Genomic DNA, 16,174 nt, shown 5'->3' with positions numbered 1-16,174 from the left:
GCTGGTCTCGGAGCGGCTCGGACGTGGGGAGCCGCGACGGCGTCTGCAAGGCTCGGTTGGTAGTTCCACTTGGGTCGAGCCGTGACACAGTCCGCAGGGCTCCGGTGGTAGGTCCGCTTCGGTCGAGCCGCGACACAGTCAGCAGGGCTCCGGTGGTAGGTCCGCTTCGGTCGAGCCGCGACGAGGTCAGCTGGGCTCTAATAATGAGGTTCAACAAGGTCAGGCCGCAACAGGGTCAGCAGGGCCCCAAAGGTTCGTGAAGGTCTTCAAGCACGGGGGAGCCGCGACGTCGTCAGCAGGGCTCAGAGTGTGGGTTCAGGATGAGTCTTCGTCCGTAGGGTCAGCCGCGATCCGATCAGCAGGGCTCTTGACTCCGGGATACAACTGTTGTCCTGTTGTCGGTTTGCCCCAGATATAGGACTGGAGCCCTTTGATGTCCGGACCCTTGCGCCCGGAGGGGGCGGAGAGGCCGGGTAGGGAGCGGCCAGATGCCCAGCAGGAGAGGCGCCAGGCCCCAGAGAGCTGTGAGGTGATCGCACCTAGGTGTGGAAGGACGGTTGGGGGTCCCATCGATACTGCCCTCCACCGGGAGTGGGAAGGGTTCACGTAGTATCCCCCGGGCCAGGGGTTGGCGCCTCGATGTCGGGCCTCGCTGGGACAGAGGCCGGGTGAAGCGGGGTCACGCAGGTGCTCACGTGGAGTGACGTATAATCCAAAATGGAGGAGCCCCGAGGTGCATGGGACCGCGTGCGGCTTAGCGAGGGGGAACAGGACCACGCCACAAGGCCGGCTCCCACAGGTACCTTTGTACAAACAGAGACTCTTGCTTCTAGTCAGGGTAAGGGGGATACACTCCTAAAATAACCTCTGCTCCCCCCCGGTAGCTTGGCATGAGCAGACATGCTTATCTCAGAGACAGTGTGTAAAGTATTTGTGAAAACATACAGTAATAGAGTGAAAACACTACAAATGGACACCACACCAGTTTGAAAAATAAGTGTAATATCTAAAGTGGTGATGTAATTACTCTCTGTGTGTTCTGTCATCTCCTTGGTGATGGAATGTCTATGCTTGAATATGAGTGTCACTCCCTGGAAGCTGTTGTGATGAGCGGTAATAAACTTGACTTCCTCCTCTACATGTCTGGATTGTGGTCACTTCAATTGGCGACGAGATTGGGACGTACCGCTCATCTCCATTCCCACGTGTGCAGACTACTAAAGCTGACAGCTGTTTTTTTTTTAAACGACGTGAAAGCCATTTTTTTCTGTCCATCAAAGACATCTCCGTGTTGCCGATGGGACAGTCGGTCTCGGCTAGCAGCTACCTTGTGTAAAGACAACTTACGATTTTGTGCGACCCCAAGTTACAAGAAAAAACGAAGTTTTAACTGTCTTTTGCCAAACGGGAAAAAAGGGGGAAAGCTGCAAGAAATACCGAAGTTCAAACCCTCAGAAGTCATACGATTATTTAAGCGAGCAAAACGTAAGGATATTGAGTTAATTTTACCTTTATTTCTGCTGTGACTGTGGTCAACTCGCTGTCGGGTGATCGGCTTTACCTTTGGATGTGCGCAGTGCTGGAGGAGATCGTTGGTCTTCACTCATTCACGCCGAGCAGAGAAATGATGACGTGGTGTGCGTGTTTGTTGTGACGTGCCCACGTTCATCGTGCATTCTCCTGTTGGCTGAATTCCACAAACGTCAGAGGCATAGCTTTCTCCTCACGTCACAACGTTCGTTACAAGACTACTGAAAGGTATTTGAGCGGTTTTGTCGACGGATATTTTCCCCGCGGAAAGGCAGCCTCACATGGGCCAAGGTACTGCACGTTCTTCACGGAGTTTACTGTGTAATATCCAAGCGTTGCAGCTATAATTTTTTTTTCTACATTCCTACAAATGATTTTAGACTGACAGCGCGCTATTGCCATCTTGTGGTTTCTTTGTGAAATGGAAAAGTGAAGATCTATTCCTATTGTGAGAGCTATATATCGTTTTTTTCACTGGGCTTATTTATGATTATTTTTAAAAGAGAGTGAAAATTATGATATTTTTGTCAAATGTAGAGTCTGTTTTAAAAAAAAATTAGCATTGTACTAGTTATCAGTATTATTCTCTAAGAAATGTTGAATATTCACTGTGTGAGGGAGAACATTAGGTGTTTGTCTGCATTGTGTCTCTTGTAGATTTCTGTTTCAACATACAGAACGTAGTGCTAGTTTCTATGAAAATTAGTACAGTGTTACATTAGCTTTGTTCTCAGAGCAAAAGAAGAATATTCGCTGTTTGAGGGAGTAATTTAGGTGTATTTCTGTATAGTGGTCACTTATAATATCTTGTCTTCAATATGCAGAATGTACAGGCACCTTCCCCTTTCCTACAGCTTCCGGCAGACCCACCAGTAGAGTGGAAAGTATGGTACAGGGCATTTACGAAGTATCTAGGAGCCATAGGGGGCCTTAGATTTAGTGCCGAACGTAAGAGATTTATTCTTGAACACAACTTGGGTTTTGAAGGTCAAGCGGTATTGGAACATCTACCTTTACCTGAACAAGTTGAGGGTGTTGAACCATTAAATGATTTTGATCAGGCAATACAAATGTTAGAAAAACAATTTGATGTGGAAAAGAGTTTAGTAGTAGCCAGGCACACATTTTTTACAAGGGAGCAACAAACGTCGGAGAGTATTTTGTCATATGTTGCTTCTCTACGAATTTTGGCATCTGAATGTGAGTTTGAGAATTTTACGTCCCAACTCATCAGAGATCAAATCGTAGTACGATGCAGGGACAAAAAAGTGCAACAGAAATTACTGACTTTAAAAAATCCTTCACTTGAAGAAACTGTGTCCATTGTTAAGAGCATTGAGTTATCACAAACCTCTTCAAATGAACTAAGGCCAGATAAATCTACGATTGGAGTTGTTAATGAAGGGAAAGTTGTGGGAGAAAAGAGTAGAGTCCCTGAGAAAAATAGTACTGATGGTAAAGGAAAAGTGCCCGCAGCAAGACAAGATAAAAAACAAATGTATTTTCAAAAGAAGAATGTCTGTTCAAAGTGTGGTTATCCTTCCCATTTTCCCAATTCACGAGTTTGTCCAGCTCGTAATGCTTCCTGTAGAGATTGTGGTAAACAAGGTCATTTTTCAAAAGTGTGTATGGCCAGGAGGAATATCAGTGCTGTGTGGGAAGAGAGTAACACATTGGAGAGTGACACAGAAGTCATAAGTTCCATGAGCGACTTGATGTTAGTAGTTAAGGATGACTGTGAGGAATGTCCAGACCCGATTGTGGACATCATAGTCGACGGAAAAAGTTTGAAATTACTAGTTGATTCAGGAGCACGCATGACAATGATTACTGAAGAATTGTTTGAATCTGTGTGGGGAGACAAACATCTTGAACCTCCTGATAGAAGCCCTGTATCTTATGAAGGTAGGAAGATTCAGCTGAAGGGTTTTTTCGAAAGCACATTAGTTTTTGAAGAGAAAACTATCACTGGGAAAATTTATGTCGCAATTAAAGGGTTAAACATCCTGGGGTGGTACCATCAAGGTCTATTCGGAATGACCCTTAGACCTGGTACAAAAGATCCAGTGTCTATTGTCAATGAGTCGACGTCTTGTGATAATCCTTCAATCTGGGGAAGTAAATTTCAAAAAGTTTTCTGCGACTCTTTAGGTCTGATTAAAGGGTTTAAACATCTTATCAAGGTAAAAGAAGGAGCAATTCCTAGCAAACACAAACTGCGCAATGTTCCTTTGAGTGTTAGGGATGATTTAACAAAAGAGCTAGAAAAGATGCGTGAATCTGGTGTGATTGAGCCTGTTGAATCATCTCTCTGGTTAAGTCCCTTGGTCGTCGCACGGAAAAAAAATAGGAATCTCAGAGTCTGTATTGCCTTACGCAGTCTTAATAAGAACATATGGGTGGATTCCCACCCGCTACCCCGTATTGATGATATAGTTTCGAAGTTTCAGGGTTTTGAATGGTTTTCAAAGATAGATTTGTCCTCTGCATATCAAGTTGAATTAGACATGTCCTCAAAACATTTGACAGCTTTTGTGTCACCGTCTGGAACTTTTCAATTCAAACGTATGCCGTTTGGCTTGGCTTCGGCGGCTTCAGTCTTTCAACGTGTGATGGAACAAGTTCTGATGGGAGTGCATAATACAGTCGTTTTCCAAGATGACATTTTAATAGCTGGAGTTTGCAGGTCGTCGCATGACAAGAGTTTGATGGAAGTGTTAAACAGGCTACAAGAGAAAGGTATAGTGGCCAATTTGAGCAAATGTGTCTTTGGTGTTAAGTCTATCGATTATCTAGGACACTGCATATCTGGTGAGGGCATTCTTCCTAGAGTTGGTTTGATTGAGGCGATTGTTAAAGTTCCTTCTCCAAAAACCAAGGAGCAGGTGTCTTCCTTTCTTGGCATGTGTGAATTTTATTCTAAATTTATCTCCAATTTTTCGGCTAAGACTGTTCATTTACGTGAACTGTTGAAGAGAGGCACTGTTTTTATGTGGGATCACAGATGTCAAACAGATTTTGATCAAATCAAGGATGATCTTGGGCAGTGTAATATTTTGACTCCTTATGACCCTTCCTAAGAATCAGTTGTTTCTGTCGACGCTAGTCTTGATGGTCTAAGGGGGATGTTGACCCAAACAAAAGCTGGAAAGGAACTCACTCTTGGATTTATATCTAGATCGTTACGTCCTAGTGAGAAAAATTATTCTGTTATCGAAAGGGAACTCTTAGCTTGTTGTTGGGCTGTTGAGAGGTTTAAGAGTTTTCTTTGGGGAAGATCTTTTAAATTGTTGACTGATCACAAACCTTTGATTCCCATTCTCAATGGGGTTTTAGTGAAAGATCATACTCCTAGGATCGCGAGATTGAGTTCTAAACTTCTTCAATACAATTTTGCAGTGGAACATATTCCTGGAGGTAAAAACATCAGACCTGATTTTCTCTCCTGGTTGCCATTGCCGGTGGTGCAGGGCGAGTGTTTACCAGATGAAGATGAAGAATGCTTAATTGCGAGCATTGATGTATGCAAAGAGGGGTGTTTCAAGGAGGAAGAATGGTTTGATGCGTTGAAGTCTGATTCTGTCCTTAAGGAAGTAAAAAGATGTATTATTCAGGGATGGCCAAAGGAAAAACACCTGGATTGTGAACTGCAACCTTTTTCAAAAGTGGCTGATGAACTCTCTCTAGAAGAGGGTGAGATGATCTTACGGGGTGATAAATTTGTTCCCCCAGCTAGTTTGAGAGATCGTATAATTACAGCAGGACATGAAGGTCATTTGGGGCAAACATGCACCAAGCGCAGAATTCGTGTGATTTATTGGTGGCCTTCAATGGACCGTCATATAGAGAACATGGTTGAAAATTGTTTTACGTGCTGTTCCAGTGATAACGTAATCAAAACTGTCACTCCTCCCAAGGTGAAGGTTGACCTACCTTCAGGTCCTTGGATGAAACTAGCTTTAGACTTCATTGGTCCTTTCAATGCTTTACCAAATAAATATAGATTTGCTTTGGTAATTGCGGATTATTACAGCAAATGGTGGTAGGTTTGTTTTTTGACGGAACCTAATACAAATGAGGTTATCAAATTTTTGGAGAGTTTGTTTGCAAGGGAAGGTTTACCTAAGGAATTAGTGTCAGACAATGGGGTACAGTTCGTATCCAAAGAAATGTCTTCATTTTTGAACCAATCTGGCATTTTCCATCGGCGTGTAGCACTTTATCACCCACAAGGAAATGGTTTTATTGAGCGCATGAATCGTATTTTGGTTGACTGTGTGCAATGGGCTGTAGCTGGTAACATAGACATTAGAGGAGCTGTGCAGAGTATGTTGTGGGCTCATCGCACCACACCTGGTATTGAATTTGGGAAAAGTCCTTTTGAGTTACTGAGAGGGAGAGCTGCAACGTTTAACTTGTGTCCAGCCTGGATGAAGGAGTGGGGACTATTGTCAATATCAGTTTCCTCTTCTTCTCATGTACTCAACAAAATCAATGCCAATGATAACTCTACCAGTCTTTCAAGACAGAGGTATCATAAAGAAGAGTGGTCCCACAAAATCAAGGTGGGAGATTGGGTCAAGATAAAGATTCCTCATAATGTACCCAAGGGTTTATCTAAATTTAGTAAACCAATGTGTGTTGACCTGGTTTCGCGTTATGCTGTAAGAGTTGATGGTAAAAATTGGTGGAATGTAGCTAGGATTTATAAAATTTCCTGACAATGTTGTGCATCAAATGGGTTTGAACGATAATGCTGTTGCTTCTTCCAATAAAGTTTCTTCTGAGGTTAGAAAGGACGGATTGAGTGGAAGAAGTTCACCTTGTGATAATATTTCACAAGACAAGTCTACCTCATTGGTGAGGAGGGGCACCCGGATGAGATTTGTTCCCAAACGTGTGGACTTATAGAATGTATTTGTTATCTTACTCTTATTGATAATGAAGCTTTACCTTTAATTTTCATGTTATTCATTGTATCTAGTTTTATTTTTTAAAGTTACTTTTTGTCTTTCTTTCTTTTTCTATTTTTGTGTTATGGTAAAGAAGGGAGATATTGTAATATCTAAAGTGGTGATGTAATTACTCTCTGTGTGTTCTGTCATCTCCTTGGTGATGGAATGTCTATGCTTGAATATGAGTGTCACTCCCTGGAAGCTGTTGTGATGAGCGGTAATAAACTTGACTTCCTCCTCTACATGTCTGGATTGTGGTCACTTCAATAAGTAATCTTTATCTAAACCAAAACAAGACCAAATGAGAAAAATCCACAATACAGTAATAAGAATATCACTATTAGATGGTAGAAATAGTTCAGTTCAAAGCAATTTGTAGATGCGACTCTTTTCTCACAAAGTACCTGGGATTTGTCACGCAAACAAAAAAACAGGCCTCAGGGAAGGTGATGCGTTGGTTCCTTACACTCAGGGAAGGTGATGTGTCGGTTCCTTGCTCCAGGGGAGGTGATGCGCCGGCTCCTTACTGCAGCGCACAGGAGGTGATGCGTCGTTTCCTTACCAGAGAGGAGGTGATGCGTCGGTTTCTTACTGTGTGAGGAGGTGAAGAGTTGGTTTCTTACTGCGTCTCCCAATGATGCAACAACCTTGGAGCCTCGATGCGATGTGACAATTCGGGACGATGCATGAATTCTTGCAGCCGCACAGCAAGCCTTGCGTCGAACTTGGTGCAATGATCTTGTACTTCGGAGATCGGTGCACTCGATGCAGCTTGTGGTGATTTCTCGAGCAGCGGCAGGCGCTGCGACGATTTCTTCAGCAATGCGTCCGAAATGGGTGCGGATGCGTCTCGCTTCTTTGAAGTTGTGTTACTTTCTAGCTCCCAGCGGAAAACAGACTGTAGAGGCCCAAAACAACAGCAGGCATCTCTTTGCAGATCAGAACTCCCAGCAAGGAAGTTCAGGGGAGCTGGAGGTCAAGTATTTCTGTCCCTGAGACTTCAGAACAGGAGGCAAGCTCAGTTTCAAGCCCTTGGAGATCTTCTTTCAAGCAGGGGACACAGCAAACAGCAAAGACCTTTACTCCTTTCCTTGGCAGCAAGTAGCCACTGCAGGCCAACCCCAGACAGCAAACAGCACACAGCACAGGGGCAGTATTCCTCCTTAGCTTCTCCGTCTCTTCTCCTTGGCAAAGGTTCCTCTTGATTCCTAGAAATAATCTAAAGTTCTGGGGTCTGTGCCCCAATATTTATATCCCAAAATCCTTTGTTCTCTGGTAGCAGAGAAGCCCTGTGCTCAGCCAGAACCAGTTCTGTCCTCTCTGGTGCAGCTTCCTGGCAGGAGGTGGAGACAGCATTGTCCTTGGCAGACCAGGCCCATTCAGATAAAAGGAAATCTCCTCCCCTACTCTAAATGCAGCCCATGGCTATTCAGCCCAGCCCTGACTCATCAGGCTCTCTGGAGCCACTGCTCCTCCCCAGCCCCTGTCATCCAAAAGCCAGACATGCAATACACAAACATAGCAGAGGCACACGGGATGGCTAAGCATGAAAATACCCATTTTCTAAAAGTGGTATTTTCAAAAACAGAATGTAAATATCACACTTACAAAAAGATGCATTTTAACATTCTGAGTTCAGGCATACTAAATTCCCTTGCCAAGTCGACATAGCAGTACTAGACTGCATACAGGCTCTGCAATGGCAGGCCAGAGTGGATCCTTTACCTAGTGCCCAGGGGCCAGATGCCTTATTGCCTGTTCAGGGTGGACACTTCCTATAGACACACTCTAATGGATGTGATCCTATAATAACACAGAGAAGGAGGGGAGAGAAATAATAGTGCAGGTGATAGTGAGTAAACACACTGTCCCTCTGTGCCTGCTGAATGCACTATAGGACACTCCTCAAGTCATCAAACATTATCAGTGTCTAATACTAATTTGTGGGCACTGCTTTCTTTATTTATCCACATACTTGAGCTGTGGACTACCCCTTCGACCGTCACCTACCCATCCGGACATTGGGGAGACCTTACTTCGTCTCTCCATCATACTCTCCCTCCTAACACTTTACTCCACCCACTGTCTCCTGTACGCTCCATTTATCCCTCCTCTTTGCTCTCTAATTGTTTTCTCATTGAGACCTAGCCGCTTGAATGATGCCCGGTGGAACTACCTGATAGCTATAGAGGAGATGGGCTGTGGACTTCCCCCTCGGCCATCAATTACCCAGCTGGACTTTGGGCAGACTCTCCTTCGTCTCTCCATCCAACCTATCTCCATCCTTTCTCCCTCCTACACCTTTACCCCACCCCCTTACCCTTTTAAGCTCCATTTATTTCGTCTTCAGATGCTCTTGAAATGTTTTCTTGTAACTGATGTAACTTGTAACTGATGTAATTCTGTAATTTTGTGGATCCTTATGTAAAGCGCTCTGATACCTCCGGGTCTAGTCAGCGCTATATAAAACTCAAATAAATAAAAATAAAAAATAAATAAAACTATGTAAAGGTAGAGCACCCAAATAGATCCTACCGTGCCCCATCGAACAGCCGATTGGTGCCATCAAGGTTGTAGCAACACCAGTTTCTATTGAAAAGTTAACAGGTTGTTCAAGCTGGCCAATCCGCCTTTTGTACTAATTGTCAGTCATGTTACAGCTAATGGGTTCCACCTGCTTTGGAACAGGAGACCTGTGACCACCGAAATCGGGGAGGTGTGGCCCCGCCCATCAGTTGCATTTGTTTCAAGGTTAATTGTCACAGTAGCGGGCACGTGATCCCTGAGTGGGGGATCACGTCTAGTATGCACGGCTGAATATTGCCGTGGTGTCCAGAGGCGGTGTGGAGCCCCAGTCCGCTCCAGGAGGGGCTTGTGCTCCCTAACTCGGGGCACCGCAATGAGTATGGCTGCGTCAATTGCACACAACATGCTCCTGTAGGAGCCAATAGCAGGCTTCCTTTACCGCTGAGGAACCTGGGAAATGAAATCTATTTTCCAGGAGTATTGGTACGGAAATAACCCGGACACATGACCGGACAGTTCTGTGTCATAATGAATGAGTTATGGGGGCTGTGGTAGCCCACTTCCAGTACAGACTAAATTGCTGATGTGAAAAAATAGCACACACAAGAGATGGGACAAATGAGCGACAGAGTGATTCTTATCATATTAAAACAGTGGCAATGGGTCTGTTAAATCACAGAAAGGTCCCCACTAAGGGATCACTGATCATAACCGTTAACATTTGAGACGATGGAGGAAAACAGGTCTGTTGGGAGGGTGGGGTATAAACTACACACACTGGGTGATTCTTTACACCATTTAGTTCCCCATGGAATTTCATCATTAAGCCCACGGGTGTCAGTATGGAGGCGGAACACCCAGCACTGGTCATATTTTAGCAGTGCCTTGCTCATGTCTGTGTCACTTTGTTCCAATTTCTCTATTACATACCATTCAATATCCTCTGCATTGTGTTGGTGGCCAATAAAGTGGCAGGTCAATTTTGTATTGTCTCTCCTACACCTAATCATGCTCCTAGGTTCTGTTATGTGGACATGTATCTCCTAGTAGTCTTACCAATGTACAGGAGCCTGCAGGGGCATTTTAGGACATATATAACATAACTTGAATTAAAGTTTGTCATGAGGTAGCCAGGACCAAGTCAAAGAGACTTGCATTTCTTTGTGAACTGGCATATCCCACACCCAACAAAGGGTTGGTGGCACGTCAGGATGGGGTGCCCCATAATGTCCCTTGGGTCTCTGCTGGTGTTTTTTTCAGGCGTTTATACCAAGGCATCCAGTAGGTTCTTGCTCATCCTGAAGGAGAAAATAGGATGTGTAATTTTAAGATTCCCAGAGTTTAGAATACCCCAATGTCTCTGTTAGAAATGGGGGTCTCAGGTTGGCAATGGCTGGCCACTGTCCAAGTAGGGACCCTTCTTCCTAAGTCAGAGTAAGCAGCCTACACCCTTTGACAACCCCTGCTCAACCCTGTGGTAACGTAGCACGAGCAGCTAGGCTTATCTCAGAGGCACTGTGTGAAGCATTTATGACCATACACAGTAATATAATGAGGAACACTACAAATGGACACCACTTAAGTAGTTATATGAAATAGGAATATTTATATAGACTTAATCACAAGACCAATAACAGTAAAAATCCACAATACTAGAAAAATAGGGTTACTTTAAAAATGCTGCAAAAATAGTTCAAGGTGCACAAAATGATGTTCAGTTTAATGCAGTGGTCTCTGCGATCCTTTTACTCACAAAGTATCTGGTTCCTGTAGCAAAGCAACAAAAATCTCGCTAAGGAGTTGTAGCGATAAATTTCCTCACGCTAACCTGCGATGCGTTGAATCCTTACCGCAAGGGAGGATGATGCGCTGGATTGCGGGCAGGACAAAGCGAAAAACTTCTTCACGCTAAGCCGGTGATGCGATAAAATCCTTGCCGCTGAGGGAGGATGATGCACCAAGCCTGTTGCGGGTGCGATTTTGCTGCGATGAAAGAATATGGCGCTCCGCGAGGGAGCGACGATCCTGATGCGATGCAAGGAAAATGGCGAACGCTCGGCGTCCGCGCTGCGATGAGCTTGATGCAATGATTTGAGGTTAGCGAGCACTTTGGGGCCCGCTAACATGCAATGTGACAATCTTCGGGATAGCGGGCGTTTTCGGGCCCGCAGACAGGTGCTGCGACGAACTTCGGGATAGCCGGCGTTTTCAGGCCCGCTGACGGGTGATGCGACGATCTTCGGGATAGCGGGCGTTTTCAGGCCCGCTGACGGATGATGCGATATTCTTCGGGGTTAGTGAGCGCACGGCGACAGCAGAGCGACGATTTTTCTCACGCTCACCAGCTGCAGTGGCTCGCTAACAGGGGTTAGCAATGATTTTCAGCACTCTCTTCTCAGCAGTAGAACTAGAGGCCCTGGAACTCACAGGAGCCTCACCTGCAGATAGAAATCCTCGCTGGAGGAAACAGGAGGCTGGTGGTGGAGTCTGATGTGCCTGAGACTCCTGCAGGAGGCTAGCTCTCTTCTAGCCCTTGGGTGATTGCTGTAGTCACAAAATAAAAGTTCCTTCAAAGTCCTTTTCCTCTTCTTCCAAGTCCAGTAGTAACCACTGCAGGCCAGTCCCAGAAACAGCACACAAGCACAAGGACAGTCCTTCTCCTGCAGATTCCTGTAGTTACACGGACAGAGGTTCTTCTTGTTGTCCAGGAGCAATACCAATTGTAGGGGTTTGGGCACAAATATTTATACCCCCAAAGTCTTTGTTCTTAGGGGTCACAAGTCTCTGAACCCAGCCAGAACCAGTTCTGCCCAGCCCTGGGGGCTGTGGTAGCCCACTTCCAGTACAGACTAAATTGCTGATGTGAAAAAATAGCACACACAATGAAATTTATCGCTACAACTCCTTTCAGAAAGAGGAGGTCTGCCTTCAGACGCACAGTGGGAGGTGGAGCCAGCATTCACCTTGCCAGGCACAGCCCTATTCAAGTGCAGGAGCTACCCCTCCTCTCACTCCAAGGCAGATCTCTCTATTCAACCCAGGTCTGACTCAGCCTGCCCTGTCCCTCCAAAACCAGACAGCCAATACACATAATAGCAGAGCAAACTGGAAGGCTTAGGCAAGAAAGTACCTATACTCTAAAAGTGGTAGTTTCAAACACAGAATATAAAAATAACCTTCACTAAAAGATGTATTTTAATATTCTGAGCTCAGGCATATTAAATTCGTTTTTCTACCATGTTCTGTGGGTCAGTTAGGACTATAGAATGTAATAGCCCAGACCTCCCATTCTGGCCTATGGAGAACAGGTAGCCTTACAGTAGCGAAAAACGAAATTGGATGTAATTCACTACTAGGACATGCTACACACATCAGGGCATGTCCTACCTTACACATACAATGCACCCTATCATAAGGGGGGCTTACAGGATGTCAAGGGAAGGTTTAGGAGCTGGGAAGTGGGTGCACTTCACAGCCAAGATGGCAGTTCTGGACTGCTCACAGACGCTGCAGTGGCAGGTCTGAGACACACTTTACAAGCTGCTTCTGTGGGTGGCACAAACCAGTGCTGCAGGCCCACCAGCAGCATTCGGTTTACCAGCCCTGGGCACACACGGGCCACGCTACCAGGGACTAACAGGTAAACCAAATAGGCCAATCATGGATGTACCAATTCAAATGTCATCTTTACAAAGGGCGCATTCGCGCTGTGGCACTGAATGGCAATGGCACAGCGACCAGAGAATCTATAACCAGCAAAAACAGAGGAGACACAGCGAAAAAATGGAAGGGAAACTCACGCCAATCGTGCCAGGTCTAACAGCCTCCTAACCAGTTTGGTGACTGAGTTAGAAATGGTAGTACAAGTTGTTACACAGATAGGTCAAGACTCCTGTTGCTTTTTATAGGTGCCCAACATTGCATCCCTGTTGCTATTCGTGCCTCTTTTTCTAGCCCTGGTGATAGTTTACTCAGGGTAGTTGCTTTCATGTAGTTTTTCTCTGAGTATTTCTGTGTATTCTCTGTACTTCCCAAATTCTGTGCATCTGCGTCTGAGTCTTAGGAATTGACTTATTGGTAAGCCTTCTCTTAGTGCTCGGGTGGAAACTCTCAAATCGTAGAAGGCTGTTTTTATCCATGGGTTTAGAATGAACCTCAGTCTTCAGGATACCCCCCTCATGGTATATCTGTAGCTCGAAGAATGACATTTCCAAATCGCTCATATTCATCATGAATCTCAGAAAGGAATCCAAGTTGTTGACCCATTCCGTAAAATGAATTGCTTCCTCCCTTCTGCCTCTCTAGATCACTAGGATATCATCTGTGTGTCTTTTCCACAACCTCATCAGTCTGAGATATGGATTTTCTTCACAATAAATGTATTCAGTCTCGAAGTTGTGTACATATAGACATGGCCAGCTGGGAGCACAGGTACTCCCCATGGAAGTACCATGTGTTTGCACGAAGAAATCCCCTTCATACTCAAAGCCATTCCTTGTAAGAACCATGTGTGGGCAGACAAGAATGAACTCGCCAGGTGTCATTTTATTAGACTGTCTGGGAGTGTGGTAGGGACAGTCCATCTCTGAAATGTAGTCATGTGTTCTTTGTGTATACATTTTGCACAGCCCTACTTGCAACATAACAACCCAGTTGTGAGTTAGCACCATATGTCTGTATCAACTTTTGGTTTCCTCTTGTTCTCGTATTATATTTTGTTTTCCATTCTTCTTTCTCTCTAACTGATTCCTTTTCCCCCAGCTTTCTTGCATGTATCGGGCAGGCAAGTGATGACAGTTTTATTTAGGAATATGTTCAGTGGCGTAGCAAAGGGGGGGAGGGGGGGTGGTCCGCCCCGGGCGGCATGAGTTTTGGGGGCTGCGGCCTCTCCCCCTCGGTCCTACCTGCGGCAGTTGCGACAAATTCAGGAATAGCCAGCACCCCACTCTTACATGCATCCACCGCTGGCGGCAAACGTAGAGACCGCCAACACCCACCCCACTCTTCCTTGCGGCCGCCGCGGTTGGCAAATGCAGGGACCGCCATGTGCGGCACAAGGTTTATCTACGCCACTGATTATGTTTATTGTTTAATTCCGAATTAAATCTTTTTATTATAAAGAATCTACTTAAATTAAATAATTAATACAGACAGGTGCATCCGTGATTAATGCAAAACAAAGGGTAGAATGAAAGTAAAAGACTCACTTGACTCCGTAGGCCATAATTATGAATCCAATTAATATTCCTACTGTGCCATCCAGATACCAGACGGACGTATTGTGCTTGAACACTTCTGCACTGATCAGGATGGAAAAGCCCATCACTCCGCCTACCAAAGAGTTGAAACCTGCAAAAGAGAAAAGCTAGAATTATGGATTTTCTGTCTTTGAAAACCAATGCAAAAACAGAGATTGTGTGCCTAACAGAGGTGCCATAACAACATTTATCATGCTGTCATAGCTCTTTGGGGACAAAGTTTATGTTTTTCTTTTCATCTATTCATTTTCCTTCAAATGGCTATGACTTTGTACATTGACAGTGTGTGAACAGAAAACATTCTGAAAGGAAGCTATTTAGTAAAGCATATGAAATGCACTCTTCGATCAACAAAATGCCGGTCTCCGCTCTCCACTAAATTTGTGATAGATGGTGTTCAACTTTTCAGCTCTGTTCTGAAGTACCCTCCCTCGACGCCACCGCCATTCCCTTCAAAATAATTTGTGTTCTGAGCCACCCTTCACCTTCCGCAGCCTTTCCACCCCCTTTCTTTTATCATACATTGAAAGGGCCTGTGTTTTCCAGCCTCCTTCCTCCACCTAACTCTGGCCTGGCCACTTATCCCTTTGTGAGTGGGCTCTCCTTGAGAGTGCAGAAGCAGGCACCATTCTCTGGAGTGACTCACTCAGACAAAACCGCTGCAGTCCATGGCAGCAATATGCTACTGATTGCATATCTACACAGGCAAAGGAAAGGGGAGAGCTGGTAGGTGTTAGCACCACATCCTGAAATGGCTCAGTACTTATAGTCCACTTGTAGAGTTTCCACTGATCAGCAACTTTTAAACATTTTTTTTAAATAAAAATCATTACCAAGCAATTATACGCGCAACTTGACATCATAGGGCACAGTTAATGGTATTTAGAATCTAGGACATGTATGTTTAAGTTTTACATGTCCTGACAGTGAAAAACTACTAATGTTGTTTTTTTCACTGTGGGAAGGCTTTCCCTCCCACAGACTAACTCTGGGTTACCTTATTAAACTTAATAGGTGATAAATGCAGTTTGAGACCAGATAGAGAAATGGGTCTTCCACTCTTTTGACTTGTAATTTAAAATACTCTTTAATGGTGAAGTGAGACTTTAAAATACTAGCTAATTCTTTGCAGCCCCTACCAGCTCATAGCTCCAGCTCCTCGAGTGGACTTTGACACTGAGATGGTAAACTCTCTACAGAGACAAACCTGGTCCCTGTATCCAAACCACACTCCAGGGTGGTTGGCCTGAACTTGTACCTCTGACCCAGTCCAGCGCGGCCAAATAACTGAGAGAGCGGCTTTGTGTTTATGGGTGCTATTTTCACCCAAAAGTTTAAGAAATCATACCTCTGGTTCTCATCATTGGATTTTTGTTGTTATGATGGAATTTTATTTATTGATTTTTATTCTATGGTTCTAAATTGGTTTGGGATTTTTCTTGTGTTATGTTATCACTTTATTGCTGTTTAAGTACCGCATAAATGCTTTACATATTGTCTCTAAGTTACACCTGACTGTTTTTGTTCCAAGCTACCAGAGGGTTCAGCACAGGTTAATTTAATGACTTTTGTGGTTCACCCTGAAATGGATTTTGTTTATTAATTGAGTGAGGCTTCCACACTTAACTAATAACCCAATTTCTTACAAGCACAAATTACATATACATAGCACACTCCAACTGTTCCTTTACATGGACAACTTCTCAATTGCAGTTGGATACTTCAAACACAAATTATTTTCTACTTTTAGGGATGGACATGTATCCCTAATACTTCAGGAATTGTTGTGCTGCAGGAACTCTCTGGTGACATAACATGATACCATTTTTAGCATAGCACAGCCATAGAGTGGGTGTATGCCTTTGTGTATTTTGTTTTCTAAATCCGCGTTATCTGCTTGTAAAG

At 44.5% G+C, this 16,174-nt stretch overlaps 1 protein-coding gene across 1 annotated transcript in view; it reads right to left on the bottom strand.

Moving 5' to 3' along the window:
• TMEM163 (transmembrane protein 163) overlaps window positions 1-16,174 on the bottom strand; it is an 848,993-nt gene that overhangs the window by 24,267 nt on the left and 808,552 nt on the right. The window contains exon 7 of the mRNA XM_085646437.1: window positions 14,219-14,360. Within this exon, the coding sequence (XP_085502563.1) occupies window positions 14,219-14,360 (142 nt within the window). The remainder of the gene's footprint in view (window positions 1-14,218; window positions 14,361-16,174) is intronic.

Source organism: Triturus cristatus, chromosome 3_1, assembly GCF_964204655.1.
Source record: "Triturus cristatus chromosome 3_1, aTriCri1.1, whole genome shotgun sequence".
Classification (NCBI taxonomy): Eukaryota; Metazoa; Chordata; class Amphibia; order Caudata; family Salamandridae; genus Triturus; species Triturus cristatus.
Note: the sequence above shows the minus strand (reverse complement) of the source record. Positions and strands in the feature narration are given on the sequence as shown.